The 19743-nt window shown below is 35.8% G+C and overlaps 1 protein-coding gene across 1 annotated transcript in view; it reads right to left on the bottom strand.

Moving 5' to 3' along the window:
• LOC115345659 (transcription initiation factor TFIID subunit 4-like) overlaps positions 1–19743 on the bottom strand; it is a 151797-nt gene that overhangs the window by 71489 nt on the left and 60565 nt on the right. The window contains exons 11-13 of the mRNA XM_030024824.2: positions 12595–12725; positions 10479–10604; positions 447–503 (exon numbers count right to left, since the gene is read on the bottom strand). Coding sequence (XP_029880684.1) covers positions 447–503; positions 10479–10604; positions 12595–12725 — 314 coding nt within the window. The remainder of the gene's footprint in view (positions 1–446; positions 504–10478; positions 10605–12594; positions 12726–19743) is intronic.

Raw genomic sequence — 19743 nt, 5'->3', positions numbered from 1 at the left:
ATTTTTAGATTATTGTAATTTAGACTGATGAGTAAATAGTCCACTCAACCACACTGTAGAGAAAATGACTGGCAATTACATTATTTGAAAGAACAAAATTGTTAAGTAGCACATTTCTAAGAAAGTGACATTTTACAAAAAGACAAAGGCATATATTTTCCACCAAAATCTAGTGCTGCTGTCATCAACAACCCAACAAAAGCTACAGCTACCTAAAATGGAAATGAAAATGTAATGTATGGAAATATTCTCTTATAAAACCTCCTTAGGCTTCACATGTATTAATGTATTAGTTTGCAAACATTAAGATCAAAGGCAAAGCAACAAATACATCCTAAAAAGTTTTTAGTCAGATTTTTATTAACGATATACAAGTAGCAAGGCATAAAAAATTAATATGTTCAAGCCTTGAAATGTCAAGTGTAATGATCTCTAGCTCTGCTTACCTCCTTTGCTTTTTGTTTCAGTCTAGCTTGCTCTGGGTCTTCTTGCCTTGAGCGACTCTACATGTTTAAAAAAAATGGGGAAAAAAGGTTAACAGATGGTTTAAGAACCCCTCATCTGTTGCAATAAGTTAAAAAATAGCAAAGAAAGGGGAACAGGATACAAGGTGTCAAAAATGGGATGCTTAAATTCATAGAAGTGCAATTTCAAACCCAAAGGCCTCACCCAAAAGACTGTTAAATATTCAGTTGCAAATAAGATCTACCCTAGATTTAAATTAAAAAAAAACAAAAAACCATGTTTCTGTCAATGCTAAAGTATCCATACAGGTTTAGATTTCAATTATTTAATACAAACAAATTCAAGCATCCGAGAGCAGAAGTGATACCCTTTCCATTATCTGAACTTTTAAATTGGAACTCCTTACAGTCACTTATTTTAAAATAAATCACTGTTTGCAACTAAGCTTTTATTCAGCTGTTGGTAAAGAATGTGGAGAAAACAGTTGTAAAGTCACCCTCCCAAACAGTAAATCTTCATAATAAAGATGTTACTATCCATATAAGCTTACTTTGAGTAAGAAATACAAGAAAGTTAAAATAGAATAATACATAGAAATACAAGTTAAACTCATTCATGCACTACTAATAATATTAATGTTGTAATTTTTAAAACTGGAGAAATATTGCCAAATGGCGACTTTCAAATTTTCCTTCAAAACCAGGAACAATAGCTCTAAAAAACCATTAAGAATAACTTTAATTGCAAAACCAACCCACAACAGTACATTTCTTCAGATTACAGACTGTTTTACAACCACATGTTAAAACTACTGAATTCTTATTTATGCTCACTAAGCATACTCAAATTGATGGAATTCAAAACTCGAGAGGTAGATAAAATATGCGTTATACTTTTTTGATTACATGATTGGTCAGTGTTGAGAAAAGATTGCATAAAACATTGTAAGAAGCTGCAGTAAAACTTGCGACATCCATGGAAAACTGTTGTTCCTGATACCTGAAAGATTTAATTGTTTTATTTAGGTATTTGAGATTTAAAGTGTTATCATTTACACAACTCCTAAAGGAACGAGAATATCTATGCCCTCTCCTATCTATCTCTCTCTGCCTCTTTCTATGATGAAGACAGACCTGAAATGTGAAAGACTATTAGCTTGCAAACTTACATATGCTCAGATTTTTTCCCGTTGTTTGAATTTTTCATAACATATTCTGTTCAGAAGTTAAAAATCCATGAAGAAAACCAAAGGGAGATAGGTCTTAAGGGTAAGGGCACATGTAATATTATTGATACACCTGGAGAGAGCCTTGACTATGATTTGGCAGACAGGGCACCAATGACACTGAATTCCCTATCCTTTTTCCTGTTTGTTTTTTTTTTTAAACTGGGATTATTTTTTCAGCTAATATAGCACACATACAAAACAGTGATGACAAAGCATGGCCAAATTAAACAATAATGAGATGCTTAGATGTGCTTGACTCTTCAACTGTGCACATTAGCTTCATCTTCCAATACCACCTACTAGTGATTTTGTGCCTGTTAGCATAAAAGGCAGTTTGTCAGGATAGTGTCTGGAGTAAGTAATGAGAAATTAAAATCTGTAGATAGCTAATGACCAAATTAGACTCTTATGTTGTAGTTATGCCAACCAAGAAAGAAACTCCAACTTAACTTAAACTGAGATTCCTTCTAAATGCTGTGGCCAGACAAAAATAAAAAATATAGATAACCTGTTCTAGTTAATGTTTAAAGAATAAAAAAGCATTTAATGAAATATGTGGATCTGCCAGAGAGCTGGGAGTCTATTCAGTGGAGCAATTACTAAGAACTTGATTATATATATACCTATTAGGTTAAAAAACAAACAAAAACCCCCATTCAATGAGTTTCTTCTCTAGGAGATGGACTTAGGTAAGTATTTATGAACTGAGCTGAATTAGGTCCTTGCTCTGTCATTTTGTGATGACAGTTCGATCATTGTGTGCCTCAGTTTCTCCAGTATGTACGGATTATTGTATTTAGTCCTTTCATGGGTTTTGATGATAAATTTATAAATGCACAATGAACTTCTATTGCCTTCCAAGTCTCGCAGTGAAAGCAGTACAAAAATACAAAGTGTTGTTATACTACTGTATGAAGCTGAATCATTTGCCAAATGCAAAGTACAAGTTAAAAGCACTTCAGCTTAAGGAGAAAGCAGAGTGTCCTGGGAGAATCAAGCTGAGACTTCTAATATTGTTACCAAGTTTCTACAAGAAAGTGATAGAATCCTGGAAAACGCACCAGATCTATGTTGTGTTTGGGGACACTGTAGGAAAAATTAAAGCAATAGATGCAAGTAACACTGCAATTTCCTAGACTCCATAAGTGAAGGAAAAACTCTGGAAGTGCTACAGATTAAAAAAATAACACACTTAAAAGTTGGAGCTTCCCCCCCCCCCCCCCCCCCCCCCCCGAAACTGGCCAAATAAAAGTAGATCTGGAGTTCAGGATAATCTGAAAAAGCAGACCCCAAAAGCAGGCAAAAAAGCAGATGATCTACTCTGTGTAAACCTCCAGCTCATTCACAATAAGTAAATAATAAAAATTATTGCAGAGGTGGAAACAGATACTCAACTCCTGACTGATTTAAATTCCTGTATTAAATACAGGAATTTTTTTCAGTAATGAAGATTTAAAATACCAGGTGATGTTAGATATAGAAACCGAGAGTGAAGGTGAAAGTAGAACTACTTTTACATTTAGAATAATGCAATGAGTTTCTGGTTTTCCTTGAACCCACACCTAATGGCCTTTTTAAAGAGCTCAGACTAGCTCTTGTTTCAAACAAGTAGAATTCCAACTTTACATCAAATGTGTCTTTACTGGTATAAGTAATACTAAAAAAATTAAGGAATTTAACTGTCATTTTCTGTTTCTTTTTGTGTTCAGATAAATTTTAATTGGTTTTTTTTTTAAACAGGTTGTTAAGACTAAAATACCTTCCTACTGACTACCATGTCAGTTTACAAATCAGTAAGCTTCAGAAATAAAATTGTCAGCATATGGAGGCTAAAATGTGTTAAAGTATAAACATTGACTATTTTATTAATTCTTTATTTTACAATCTAATGTAAATTATAAAAGGCTTCTTCAATGCTGATGCAACACAGATTAGAGCAAATATAAGCAAACAAAAATGTCAAGCTTAACAGAGGTGCCTAGATAAGTTTTAAAAATGTCTCTGGCTTCTCTCTACACTCCATTCCACATGTGAACATCGTTTCCTTCCTCTGAAGAGTTTGAACTATTTTGCTGCTGCTCAGCTCTTGTAGTGCTTGTTTATATGTCACCATTTTTACTCACCAATTATTTTAGTATTTTACACTTGACTTTCATCAAGCTACTGACTAAGCATTCCTACGTTTTTTTAATTCCAGTTTAAATTTTTTCTTCGAAGTCATCTCACATTTTTGGTTTTGTCTTCCTTTCGCCTTTCCCGCTAACATCCAAATCCTAATATGCTGCATCTCACCTGTTTTGTGAAACATGTTTTTCCAGCATCTTTTAATGCACCAGTGCCTCCTTCCTCTAAAGCTTCGGAAACACCCACCAATCACAGAAACCCCAAACTCAAATACTTTCAAGGAGTTTATCACAACTCCTTTCCCTTCTCCTCTCTATTCTTCATGTCTAGATCTGTAAATAAAGCAAGCTGGGTTTAGGTAATATATTTTCATGTTGATGAATAAACACCTTTAGAAGCAAACTAGCTTCCCATAGTAATTTTAGAGAAACCTAGGACTGATCCTAGCCAGATAACATACCTCTAAATACACTAAATGTGTCTCCTGCTGAGAACTTATTCACCAAACCAGGTTTGTTAACATTTCTCCCAAACACAATCTACTTTTATTAGACCAGGCAGCCTGATATTTTAATTGTCAAGAATGAAAGTGCTTTGTGTTAGAGAACTTGCTATCTTATTTATCTGAAAACTGCATAGATCACATTAGGTCTATGGAAATATTAGACTTTCAAAGTATGAAAAGCAGTGTATGTTAAATGTGTGTATTCAAAACACATTAGAAATATGGGGTTTCATTTACATGTTACCAAACTCCCTAATGTTCCAAACCTCAGCTTTTCCCCTTGCTTGTGTTAAGGAAGAATGCCACAAAAACAGACATCTAATTACACATGTAACAACGTAGTTTTAATAAGGGATTTTGTATTTCATAGAATTGTCTTAAATTAGAAAGCAATGGTATTTTAAAATAATAAGGATATCTGTAACTCATGTAATACTTAAATATATGCAAAAAAAATTTTTTTTAATTGGAGGATACTCTGTGCATCTATCCAGATGGGCAGACTAACAGTCCTGACATATTTAATTATGATCATTATTCAGTATTTTGTTGTAGTCTGTAATGTCAAAGCTGCACTGTTGTTACATTTTTGTCCCACTAACAAAAAAAGTTTTCTGTTAGATTTATAATAAATTTGAAGTCTCAGCTTGTTAAACCTGTGTTAGAAAATGTCTCACAGGGTCTCTCCTCCTAAATATGTCTCCTGCATTTAGCAACATCTGATCCCAGTTAAGGCACTTACAGCTCTACTCCCCCTTCCCAATACATACACTGGAAGTCTTTAATGCTTCAAATTCATCTTTTTTCATTAAATAAAGTTAAGAGTCACAACTGCAGGTGCTGTACTATTGAGAGCCACTGCTGTGCCAACAGTTTCAATTTTAAACCTATTTTTCCCCATTGATGACATTAGAACTTCACCCACGGCTGTACCAGCTTATAACTTTCACTTTTAATTAAAGAAATTAAATTGGCAACATGAAACACTTTGCTTTCACATTAGCTTTGTTAATAAAAAGTGAAAGTTAAAAGCAGCATAGCTGAGGGTAAAACCCTATTCAGAGCTACGACCACAGTGAGGTGGAATGCAAGAGTACAGGTCTAAAAAAAGATTTATTTTAAAATCATTAAAATTGAAGTAACAAATTTATAAAAATTCGGAAAATTATCTTAACACAATAATTCCCTCTTTGCTCTCCTCTCATCAGAAGTGAGTTATAAGTTTCCGTTCTGAGTGCTTCATCTCACAGAAAGCTGCATTACATCCACCGTACTGTCAGAAGAGAGGGAAAGGATTAAATTGGCATGACGACTGAACTCATCTGTGGCTCAAGGAGGTAGCCCCTTCAAGTAATCACAGGACGTGTGTGTGTAAGGAAATCTGCATTGCCATATTTCAATGATCTCTCTCCAATAAAAAAGCCCTTCAGCCTGTAGTACTATAAAAATCACTATCATCCATAAATACTAATTAACTTTGCAAACAACACTAAGCATAATTTTCCATTTACTTATGTAATTATTCTTTTTACAGAATAGATCTTACTCCTGTGATAGTCGTATTTAAGACCCCAGAACTCCACAGGCTTGTGCTGCTAATACAGAACACTAATAAAATGTATATATTGGAAATTCATTTTCAAAATTAATTTGATAATAAAATAAACATGCACTTAGCCAGTTTGAGCAGATGAATTAACACAGTAATTTTAATATGATCTACTTTATTATAGATTATATCATAGAAGTATTATTCATTGATTTTCTGAAAACAAGGACAACCTCAAGCTGTACCTCTTTACTGTAGAAAGCACCACTCTGTCTCCAAAAAAAAACAATTCAGAAATAAAACCAAACAAACAAAAAAAATCAACTACAAACTCTGATTCCTCCTGCTGCCAGAAGTATTCCCATAATTAGCCCAGAACCAGAACTTCATTCAGTTTGACACATACAACCCACATTTTCCAGGTTTTGGAAATAGCTATGAAAGCAGCAAGGAACACATCTTTTACTATAGAAAAACCTGTGCTTTGTTTTGTGGTGGGTTTGTTTTTTTTTTTTTAGAAAGTCCACACAACACACACCATGTCAAATGTAAAGGTAAATTCCTCAAGTGATTTTAGTCTGGCTTTTGACCTTTCTGCAGTCTTAAGACTCTCCTTAGCTCTTCTTGCAATTTCCCATACCAGTCACCAAAGACAGATTCAAAAGATCTCCGCTTCTGCACACACATTGAAACAACAGCCAGTGGGTCCTTACTGGGAAAACAAACGAGGGTGAAGAGTTGACTCTCCCAAATATCTCCTTTAAATAGACTGCACTCTACATATGTGTTTATGTACAAGATGGCCCCTTCCTTGTGCCGTTTTTATTTTACCCTATTATTCACGTATCATGAAGATAACCAAAAGTAATGACAATCAAGGCAGCTGCAGTCTCTCCCTCTACAGCTTGTGTATTTGACACATCATATTACCTGGATGTTTGAAACAAGAGCTGTTCCAGCAGCAGGACTTGACTTGATCTCACAGTATTGGGGACCAATATGTCTTTAAACACGTCGATTCTAAAAACAATTTCTAGGAAGTAAATTACAGAAATGCCTTGGGCTGTATGTTCTAAGTTGGTATACATACGTTGTGGAACATGATGCAGAGATCCCCAAAGTACAAGAGATCATGCTAGCTCTTGACACAGTATAGTCTTGTTTTCAATTTTTAGATTTTTATTTAAAAAGAAACTGTATATTGCATTGCTACTATAGCATACCTTATGATTTTTCCTTTCCTGTGAAGTTTGTCTTCTCCCAAAATATCTCACTGGAATGTGAACATTAGTCATTATTCTTCTAAGCTTGTGGTATGAAGTTTCTATTTCTCAAGTATTTCCCAGGCATGGGACATAAGATTTTGTAATATTCTCTCATTTAACAAGCCAAGTAATACTGCTATTTTGCTTTAAAGATACTCTTGTAGCTTCACAATTATTTTTAACTTGGATAATGACTTTTCTCAGAATGTCAAAAATTTAAAATATTTTTTTGAAACCTATTTTTTTTTTCTTCTATCTCCCCATCTCATTTTATCTCTCATTCTCCCAAAAACATTTCCTGAAGCAAAACCAACCCCATCTGGGTGCTTACGAATTCTGCAATCACATCTTACTGTAACAATTGAATTTATGGTTGCAGATCAATGAGAACACTAGTGTCAACTGTTTTCTTTTCTCCTCTTAAAGAAACCAAACCATTACCCAAAACAACAACAAAACCCTGCAAACTCGACACTTTCTTTGACCATCATTTACATATCTTTCTTACTGAATTTTAATGCAAAATTACAAAATTGGTTTCAAGACTTCCCAAAGACTCACGCTGACTCCACTTTCATTTCAATCTATTCCTTAATTTTTCATCATCTTTTCAGTTTATTATTTTGATGTTAAGTTGATTATTTAATACCATCCACTTGAATGCCCAAAACATTTCCTTCATTACCTTATTCTTTGTCAAAACCTGAACTTTGGCTGTTAACAAGGCTCCAAAGTGTAAATAATTAAAATAGAATTTTCACTGTGCAAGTTAAACCTGTTTACGCTCTTCCATACTCGACAATAGATGAAGTACCACTAGCAGGCAATTTTGAAACTTTCCCTAAAATTATTCTGCTGAGTAACTTTAAAAACACGTTGCCAAATAACATGTCAAAACACATGCAAGATAAAAAAAAATCACTCTGTCTAAAAGGCACATTAAGAAGCTGCAATTATAAATAAAAGAAAAAAATTTCTGCATTTTAGATTTAAGCATCTATAAGGAAAAAAGCAGAAACAGAAATTTCTTTTTAAAATCCCAAGTTTTCTAACCTTTAAAGACACAACACTGTCAAGGTGACAAAGACACCATGATCGGGAAACAATGTCTTTGCATAGAGGGTGTTTCAGTCTCTAGAGACAGTTTAATCATTACCTCCTTTGCAGACACAAATACCAATCAGCAGGCCACAAACAGACATGAAATGGTTACTGATGTTTATCACTATTTATCAGGGCAGCTAGGGCAGATTTTAACTGTGTCCGTTTAATAACTGCATCATTACAATTACTGCATCCTTTCCACAAAGACTTAGATCTCCTTAGGCAACTAGGCAAGTTCATAGAAGACCAGGAAAAAACTAAATCCTGGGTAAAGAATTAGTACATACGAATTCAGAATAAAGGCCTCAACAGTTAATGGCTGTTAATGTACAGGTGATCTTGCATTTGAGCAACAACCTAGATTCTAAGGAAATCACAAACAATCTATTATTTAGAATAAAAAGTTGTAATCTGACCATATTTTGCCAAACTATGTCCTACATAAGTCTTGCAATAGGTCGTGAATCCATCAGAACAGAATGGTGGAGAGCCAGCTGAACGCTCCACAAAGAAAAGACGCTATCAGTGTAAGTTCAGTTCCAAATTGGCATTTACACTTAAAACACAACATTGCATAAGCACCTCCCAAAGGTTTGCAATATCTTCAACTTACCTCTTCCATGGCTACTTTGTGGTTTGGTTCTGGTTTTTTGATACCTTCATATATTTTTCTAGTATACCATGTATTTATGCCAAGCTGTCTCCTATCACTTTCTGGTTATGATGTTGATTTATACATTCATTATTTTCATTAAGATAATTTCTTCAAATCAAGTAGAGGACTCTTTTTTAATATTTGTTTGTTGTAGAGTTCTTTACTTTGTTCTTTCCATAATCTATAGGAATCAAACTTGTTGATCATGTATTTATTTCCTAAATTTTGACTTCACGGGAGTTTATATTATTCAAGACTAAAACAAAAAAACCAAACAACATCAAATCACAAAGTAATTCGGGTTGGAAGGGACAACAGGAGGTCATCTAACCCAGACTCAGATCAGCCTGCATAAGGCTTTGTGCAGTCAGGGAAACATTTCTGAACTAAGGACTACAAGCTACTGTATTTTCCTCAATGTCCATTAAAAAAACCAACCAACGTAACAAACCAGCAGCAGGATACACTGAATGGAGAAAACAGCATAAAAAAATATATATAAGCATTTCTTTATTTTTTAAAAATAAGCATTAAGAATGAAAACAATAAAACCGTTTTCATCTAAACATTTAAAGAGTATATATGTTATGTGGAATTTTGTGGAATATTTAACAAAGTGAACAATTATAAATTACAAATGGAAACAGGACAGATTGAAGTAGCCAAATTGAAAAACAAATTTCTGAAATAAGCAAGGGTAGGGTTTTTTTAAAAAAAAAAAAATAATCTCAATTTGTGAACAGTAATGGCACAAAACCAGGAGGCTAAGTAGTACAATTGAGCATTGAGTTGTTCTGCATGATCTCTTCAGAATATACAATAAATAATTTGACAAAAATGCAAATGCAATGACAACTGAGATAACTAAGGGATAAACTTATTTGCAGTTTGACCTGTATGCTCTTGAAACAATACTGTCTTAGTTTGTTCTATTGCATGTATGAAAATTCACTCTTTGGAATTAGAGTTAGAAAGGAATGAGTCCAGAAGAACTGATAGTTAACTGAAGACAGGCATGAATCAATTAAATAATGCAGTTATACAGAGGTGACTGGAACACCAACTGGGACACACAGTACTTAAAATAAACAAATAACAAAACTGTTTTAAAAAAAATAAAAATCTAGAAACTCAAGAAGTAAAAAGCTTCAAAAAAATCAAGAAGTAAAAAGCCTCAAAAACAATCCGTAACAATTTACTGAATTGTGTTTAAATACCAGAAGTGTAGGCTGTGATTTTCAAATGGCACAGAAACCCTGGCATCTATTAAATTTCAAAGACAATTGTGAAAATTATTTCACCAAGGTATTTTGAAAATATTAGCCATTGTCTCCTATATTCCCAAGAATTCATCAAATTCAGAGCTGTATCCTGAAAATGCAGGAGCATTCCAGTCAGGTAGGTCTAGAGTCATCATAGATAAGATAGGATGACTTAATGAATTAAAGGTGTGATGTCACAACAGTAGTATCTTTTTGTTATGAGAAACAAAATGTGTTTATGAAACAGATTTCACAAAACTAAATAATTTTTTGAAGACTATGAATTGTTAAGTAGTTTTAAAAAAAGAGTAAAACAGATACCTTGGCAGCCTTTAGCAAGATTTCCCTCTCTTGTTCATCCTTCCTTTGCTTTTCTAAACGCTCCAACTGTTCAAAAAACTTTAACTGTGATCGGACATCTGTAGCTTGTTCATACCATTCATCATCCTGTAAAATAAGAACGTGTTAGAAAAACATGCATTTTCATCAAGACTATGCATTTAAAGAGAATAGGTGTTATAGATTAAAATCCTTCCATTGTACTAACAATAATTTTTTTTTTTTTTTTTAAGCTCAGGAGAATGAAGCCAGCCTATGGTTAATAATGCAGCTACAATCTGATTATTTAATTAATATCTAAGCAAATTAAAAAAACAAGGATTGATTTATCAGCACCAGAGACACCAAAGAGTTAAAAAACAATAAACCCAACAGACTTACTGATTAAAAACCCCTAAGATGCTTACCTTTATTACTGAACAATCCTAGATATAGGATATAAGCATGGTTATAAACTGCAATTCCTGTATTTGTACTCATCTTGAACTAGTAACAGACGTGATCAAGATGCAGCATTATAAAGCATTAAAGCTAAAAGTTCATTTGAAAAGAAGCCTCTAATTACAATTAAAATAGAAGAACTTTATGACAAGTAAGAACATACAAGCTTTCCTAGTACCCAACAAACAAGAAGAATTTATGACACAAGCTGCACGGGGAACACTCAGAACGTCAGTCAGAAAAATAAGTTATCCATATTACTTCCATCTCATTTATCTGCTTAATATCTTCCTTTTGACTGCAATGCTATGAAATGAAAGAAAACCATTAACCAAGAAATATGCAGAAAACAATGAAAATGCTACTATGGTTCAATCGGAGACAACACTAAGGTTTTTTTTTTAAGAATCTGTTAAGATATTATTTTAAATGCATCTTTGGCTTAAAACAGACTAAGCCAAGTGTTGTCTTCTCAGACAGCATCCTAGGGAGGAAGAAGGAGGGATTTAACACTGCTGAAGCTGATGAAGAATATTGGAAAGAAACAAGGACATTTTACTTTTAGTCCAATATAGTAGAATACATCCATCAATCACAAGGAAAGATATAAGCATAGGTAATACACAGGCACAGTGGCCTTTATGTTTTTTTAATCCATTTTTCTGTCACAGTAATGTTGATTCTAGTCACAGATCCCAAGGATAATTTTCTTGCAAATGCCACATATAATTAGTCCAACTGTGATTCAGGTTTGGAAAACAGGTGGGCAAAGATACAATCCAAAGCTGTTTGACCAGGCTTTCACTCCCAAGGAAAACAAAAAAAAGCAACCCCAAAATCAAGCGAAAAAACAAACCAGAGCTACTCAATGTATATATATGCTAAAGAAATCTGAACACAGCTTAGACACAACGCACAGCTACGGTTATTGCCATCTTGTTTTTACACCAGTTTAACAACTATTAGCATCTTTCTTTTATCAAAAAAGATATCTCATATTTATCAATAAAGATGTTTGATTTATTTGAATTTCAAACTGGTTTGCAGATTCTTATTTAAATTTTCCCCCGGTTTAAGGTATCTAAGTTGTTTCAATTTTCTTCAAGCATACATTCACTAACAACGGAACCCAGAGTAGCATTTTATCTTGAAATGTTCTTTTTAAAGAGAACACCATTGTTTAATTACAGTGAAGAATTTACAGCTGAATTCTTTAGTTGCTGGTTTGCAACAAATTCTTAGCTTTTGTAAAATATTATTATTTCTCACAGCCAAGGACATGTAAAGTTACTACAGATTCCTATGTGTTGAAGCAATTTTGATCCAATCAATGGTTACCTTGGTCAAAAAAAGGAGACATCAACAATCAAAGTCAGTCACAATGCATGAGCAGAAATAGCTTAACAAATGCTCCACACTAGACACTTTAGCACAGAAGGGTGAAAACGTAATTCTACATACAAATTCTGTCACAGAGGAGGAAGACAGATCTGGCAAGCACTGCTATCATCCCACCACTTTCTATTTGCTGAGGTAGACAAACCAGTGATTAGAACATGCTTTGCACAAAGAATGAATGCAGAACACCTAGCATGTGCTAAGAAAAAACGGCATCACACTGCATTATTCTATAACATACCTTTCTCTGCACACTTACTTTGTACGATTCCATTCGGTGCTGGGTTATCACTGTTACTTTTTCTATCACTGTTCTTAATCTGTTTTGTGTTGCGTGGGAAATAAAAGTAACCACCTCAGCTGGCACATCAGTAATTCCTAGTTTTTTAGCTAAAGCAAAAAAAAAAAACAAAATAGAATTAGCTTACACCCCGCAAAAAAACCCCCCTCTAAAGAACATAGTTATAACTTCATTTTCCTGAACAGAAAAATAAGTGACAGTGTTTTTATGTAGCTTTAGTGATACATTCATGACCCCTTGAAAAGTGTGACTACACTTTTAAGTTTGAAAGAGAGATCAGACCAATTTTTTTACCACTTAGAAAGTGTTTAAGAACAGATGTTTATCCTAGTATATTAAAACAAAGCATAACAGAGTATGAGACAATTTGAGTTCTGTTGTTCTACACAAGAAAAACCAATTCCTTTATTTTCAGAAGCATTAGTGCAGATTAATTTCAGTGTCAATGAGATGAGGCTGCAGCCCAAAGCATACTGTTGTACACTTTAGCCTACACTATTGGCATACTACTGTTAATAAAAGTTCTTTAGAAAAAAAACCCTATTCATTGAATATGAAGAACTAAGTCAAATTAACAACAGTTATTTAAAAATACCCGTTGTCCCCCAAACGCTGCTAAAAGACATATTCGTAGTTATTTGGACATTTGATACTTTGTGCTGAGTTTATACGAAAAGCAAACACTCTGCAGTCTAATGTACTGATTTGAAAAACACCTAAGCTACAGAAACAAGAATACGGGTAACACTTAAGAATTCCTAAATTCATCAAAATGATTGCTAGTATTGGATATAAATTTATATATATACGAATATACACACTAATCTAAGCTATAGTCCTACAAAGACACATATATGAGTAGTCCCAGTGCGGCAGTTTTCTGGATAGAAAACTGCGCGTGCAGACGGAGATATATATATTTTGTATATAAACAAATCAGTAGTTTCATCTTCTATGGATTATTGGATTTGACCCACCATACAAGAGTAAATACTCTGATTACACTGAATCAGTTTTCCACTGGATGAACACAAGACTTTTAAAAATGTTTGCGAATATGTTTGTTCGTGGTATGTTAACGGGTACGCAAAACACCGCAGGAAATTTGCTTGAGAGTATTTTGGAAAGTGTTTCCCGAAGGGCTAATTACGAAAGTAGTCTTTGTTTGCGGGAGGGGTCCTTCGGCAAATACGAACCTGAGAGGCTTAAGAACGAGTATTTGTTCTGTGAAGCATTCCTATCGTTTCCTGGCCAAACTCAAGAGCAAGAAACCATCACACGTCTAAAAAATGAAGACGAACAAGTGAGCAGTGGTCTTACATGGATGTATACTTCTGTTATTTTAACGATGTGATCTGAGACGAACTGGCAGCGTTCAGCATCACCCTGGGCTTCTGTCAGGGCCGGGCTGGGGCCGCTCAATCACGGCGCGGCCGGGCGGGCGGGCGGGCCGGCCGCCACCGCCGGCAGGGGGCACTGCGGCGGCCCCGCGCGCCCGGCCCCGCGCTGCCGGTCGCCGGGGCGAGGCGAGGCGAGGGGAGGCGAGGGGAGGCGAGGGGAGGCGAGGGGAGGCGAGGGGAGGCGAGGGGAGGCGAGGGGAGGCGAGGGGAGGCGAGGGGAGGCGAGGGGAGGCGAGGCGAAGGGAGGAGGCGCGTCGTCGCTGGCCTGTCGGGAAGCGTGGAAGTAACACAGCCCAAAGTGAAAATTGCTCTCAATTCTGCTTGTCGGGACGGCTCTTACAGCTGGTTTTGGGCCACGCTGTGTGAAAAAGATTATGTTTCCTGCAGCTCTCCCTCGCCCCGTCTCTTCTGCGTTTTTTGATCTGCAGTGCCTGTTTAAATGTGTGTTTTATTACATCACTACAGGACAGCATTCCCACACCTCCCAGAGCTCAATCCGCGATGTCGCGTATTTCTGGTATTAATTTTTTAAATGATTCTTTGAAGTCGTTTTCTCTTAAACTAACTTAAGCCATCACTCACTCCACATTGTACACGTTACCTTAAGGACTTCAGCAATATGTATGCATGCTTTTTTAACTGATTTTTGCTTTATCACGAAAAAAAAAATTAAATCTTTCTTGGTGCCAAATTCATCCTCCGTAATAGAGATGGAACTCCGCTGAAGTTGCTGAAAGCTGAACGTATAACGGAAAGCAGACGTATGCATTAAGATCCCAGTGCTGCGACTGTTACTTGTGCAAATTAAGTCCTTGAAGTCAGTAGGACTATTCATATTGGTAGGAGCTATTTGTGCAAGTCAGACTTGCAATATCAAGACCTATTTGAGCATGCACCATTTTATTATGCAAACATGTGTAAGCAAAGCTATCAATCAAAAAACCCTAGTCTGAAAGACAAAATGCAAGTAAGAAGGGAAATTTAATTAACTAGTATCCAGAAAAGAGGTCTGAGATGGAAAATTCTGCCAAGTATTCTAGGTAATGGTATGAATGAATAATTGTTAAGATGATAATTCTTTGAATTTCAGCAGTGTAACTACAGCTACCCAACTTCCCTGAGCACACACAACCCTTCCACAATAAAGAACTATCACCATCTTGTGTTTTTCACAATAAAGGTTTTCCTAATTTTAAAGACTTTTGTTCTAAGTAAATTCAACCATTATATGGCTTGTTTCACCTATTCGGCTCCTCAGAAATTCATCCATAATCAAAGGACCATTCCCTGAGATGCCTGGTTCCTAAAGATTGTTGTCCTACCTCTTCTTCATCAAGTCTCTGCAATATCCTAGCAACTCTCTAATCCTGAAATCCCTCAACACAATATTCTCAAGTCCAGAAAACTACCTGGAGGTCAGTTATAAACAGAGTCCCTTAGGAGTCTGTCCTGGGACTTACCCATTTTAACATCTGTCTCAGTGACCCGGAGCAGGAGACACAAAGCACCCTCATCAAGTTTGCAGATGGCTGCCAGTCAGAAGGACCTGATGAGCAGGCCAACAGGAACTTCATGAAATTCAAGGACAAATGCAAAGCACTGCACCTGGGATGGACTAAGTCTCTGCAACAAGACGGCCTGGGGACTGCCTACCAGGGTAGCAGCGCTGATTGAAAGCACATGAGAGTCTGGTGGTCAGTAGGCTAACCAGGATTCAGCAGCGCATCCTGGCAACAAGGACAACTAACAGCACAGTGGGTTGTATCAACAGCAAAGTGGTAGGTCAACAGTAACCAATGCATCAAGGGAAGTGATTATTCCTCTTCACTCCGCACTCAGCCCACACCTAGAATACTGCAGTCAGTGTTGGGTCACCCAGTACAAGAAAGAGAAAAACCTGAGTCCAGAGAAAAGTCACCAAGATGTTTATGGGTTGGAGCGTATGACCTATATGAGGAGAACCTGAGGGTTCTTTATCCTGGAGAAAAGAAGGACTGGGGGAGAGGTTATAAAGAAGATGGAGCCAGACTCTTTATTGAGGATGCCTGGAAGAAGAATGAGAAATAAATTCATGAACTGAAACAGCAGAGGTTTTGACTGGATATAGGGAAGAATTCTTCATTATGAACATAATTCAGTACTGGAACACTTTGCACAAAAAATTTGTAGACTCTCCCACCTTCAAGGTTTTTAAGACTCAGTCAGACAATGCCCTAAGCAGCCTTGTCTGAATTTAATGTTGACCCAGCTTTGAGCAAGAGGTTGGACCAGATGACCACTCAAGTTCTCTTCCAACCTGAGTGACTATGATCCCTGTCCTCCTGCATAGCTCCAACTTCCTCTCATGCTCCTTATTACTGCACAATACCCTTAGTTCCCTCAGACATCTTGGATCACCCCCTGGCATGTCTCCCAGTCCGTATTTGTCCAGCTTGCTAGCTGGGCACAGTCAGCTCACGCTGAGGGTAGCCTGGCCAGTCTGTGCAAGAGTGCTGGCTGGCAGCCAACCAGACAGAAGAGCAAAGAAAAGGAAAAAACAGTTGATCTCCCTCTCAACTGGGACACACGGAGGGGCTATCTAGCTGCTGATTTATCAATGGATTCAAAAGTTACCTGAAGGGAGAGAGAAGGACGGCGAATAGACTGCTCAATCACTTAAGACTAGCTTTCTTTGGAAAACAGGCTAAGGAAAAAAGAATACAAAACAAATTTCCCCAAAAATGAATTAGTGTCAAGAAACCAGACTACAACAAGACAAAAAGATAAATTTTTAAAAAGGCAACTTGTCATGCACAACATTCATCATGTGTGGATGCATCATCACATCTTCCCTGCTCTAAATTACATTAGTCAAAATCCTGTTAGCATAGGATGTCAGAAGCAGGGTGCATTCCAAAGCTGTATACTACATGAAGATTTGGCAATCTACTTAAATACTTGGATTATACTTGGGGCAAGGATGGGAAAATTACCAATGTGCTCCTGAAACAACAATCTCATCTACACTTGGAAAGGCTGGCCTAGTTACAATTTCATAAACAGTCATGCACACCACCTTATTGATCTGCTGACAGACTATGAAAAGTTCTGATAAAATTGTTTAGAGATTGGGTTTTTTGCTTTCTGCTACTCAGAGAAAAGGCCAAGTAGAAACTGAACCTATGCAAAGGGCTAGAAACTGTTAATTATCATATGTTTCTATATTGAAGTCTTAGTATTTTTTTTGTTCACTGCTACATCTCCTCCTGAGTTTCATCCACTCTCATTTATAGAAAGCATACTGGAATTCTGTCTGCCATCAAAGGAAAGTAACGCTGATCTCTACATAGGAAATTCCTGAGATATTCTTCTAGTCTGCATAATTACTTTTCACAGTGTTAATACAGAAAGGCTTCTCTTCCCTTTGCAAGATTCCCTAGACTGATGATGAAGTGAGAAAAGAAATATAATTCATAGTTTTAAGAAATGTGTATATATAAATATATTTTATAATACTATACATACTTAATTGTATCACAAAACACAAATATCCTCAATGTATTATCCATCTTTCTAACCAAGTCACTGAACAGTGGCTTCATCTACAGATATTTAGATACTAGCATTCTGGATTCTGGTCTTAACTGCACCATCTGATCACTGCAATAGTAAGTTGTAATATATACACTTACATACGTACAGAGACACAAAACCCAAAGAAAAAATTAAGATTAAACAAAAAAATTAACTCATTTCTATCAACAGACTGCTATCATCTCTCTTTTGTTAAAAATTTGAACTTGTTTCTGTCATTTAGGTAATCTTCTTATTGTGCTTTAAGTTTGATAACGTGGCCATCTTAACTTGTAGTTTTGTGACCAAAATTCTGCATTTAAAGCAGTAAGAGCCATACACTTAAAACATCAAGAAATGTGCAATTTGAAAAAAGTTGCTTGATTTATATATTTGTTAAATTTGGACATTTTTTATAACAAGTGTATGCTTCAAGTCTTTAAAATTACTTTAGCAATGTAATTCTTCACTTTTCCTAGAGCTATGATAAAAACATCATCAAGGATAACAACAAAAATGGAGCCGGAGCAAAGCAATGCTCCAAGCTATAATTTTAACCAATCTCTCCACTTGAATTTGAGTTTTTAGATTTTTAAAGACATAACTAAGGTCACATTCTTCATTCAAGTGTTCTTGCCAGATCTCTACTACACCAGAACTGTACAAGACCATCAAGAATTCAGGACTGATTGCATGAACACTTCAGTTCTTTGTGGCAGGACTCCGGTTCAACACATCCTCAGAGGCATCAAATGCTACTAAAGCAGTCAGTTGAGTCACACTATCCTATATGAAAAATATGAAGGATCACAAATTAATATCCCCAAAGTAAGCAAATTTCTAATCTGCCAAGCACTTATAGAACAATGCAATAAAGCCTGCCTACATATTAATTCTTAATTGCCTGTCTGGAAGCTTTAATAGCAAACCGTGGTTCAATCAGCATTTAATAAAGATCTACAGTATATGAGACAGCATGCAAAGGAAGTGTAAGTGTTAGAATATTTTTATATTCTATTTTAAAGTTTGAGATATTGCAATAGAGTTTCTATAAAGTTAGAACTTGTATAAGTCCCAAAAACCTTAAGGGGAAAAAACGTTCAGCAATATTATTCTGATATTGGCATATGTGTCACTAGCACAAGATTGTTTTTTACAAACATAAAAGCACCTAAACCTTGTCATTGAAAACTTTCTGGTCCCAAGAAGTGAAAATTCTGAAGACTGCTATCATCTGCTTAGCTATCTGAAAGGTATTGGCTTTGCTGCACTTTAAAAGTTTAATTATATTTTATTGATCAAACAAACTGAAATAAATCATAAGAAGAATACTGCCCTATTTGAGAAGCAGAAGAAAAATACTATCTTTGCAGAAAGGCTCTCAAAGAATCAAAAAGTTACTTTAATAATTTATACTTTAAGAGGACTGACAGGATTGAGATCAAAGATAAAAAAAATTGTTTGTAAAACATTAGGTCTGACTCTGATTACTGATGTGATAAATTATTGAGTGCCTGTATAAAATCTCTTTACGTTTACACTTAAAACAGAAAAACCTTGAAGAACTGGTTTTAAACAGTTAAAACAGCATGTATTTAGGGCTTGAATTTGTCTTGTCCTTCCACAGAAACTTTAGGAGAGTGCATAATTAGTCTCTATTTGCCCTAATCACAGGTCAGCCAGAACTGCAGAAAGCACTCTCTGCTATCGTCTTAAAACCAGGAGCAACTTCTTAAACTTTAAATTCTGTGCATGAAATATTGGCCCAAGATGCAACTGGAACCAGACTTCTTAGGTCCAGGCCTCTTGTGCTGTTATAGCTGCCTTGCATACTACAAGATGGAAACAAATCACAAAAGTCCACCCCCCTTGAATCTGGGACATTAAAAGTTTAAACTTTTATTTAACCTCATTCAACAGCATCAGATCTAGAATAATGCAACAAAGATGCATCTGGTCATATCTACCTACCTACCTCATCCCCATAGCACAGAAAGTACTAGGCTGTGCCTTGGATTCCATCTACAATTCTAGGCTCAAGCCCCCTTCCTCTTTTATCCCAACAGAACCATCACAGTTTTACATGCCTAAGTCCCTCTGCAATCCTTCCCATCAGGAAAAGCAAGGTATTGGAAAAACTACCACTTGAATTTCT

Source organism: Aquila chrysaetos, chromosome 9 (assembly GCF_900496995.4).
Source record: "Aquila chrysaetos chrysaetos chromosome 9, bAquChr1.4, whole genome shotgun sequence".
NCBI classification, from domain to species: domain Eukaryota; kingdom Metazoa; phylum Chordata; class Aves; order Accipitriformes; family Accipitridae; genus Aquila; species Aquila chrysaetos.
This window is presented reverse-complemented; position numbering and strand designations above follow the sequence as displayed.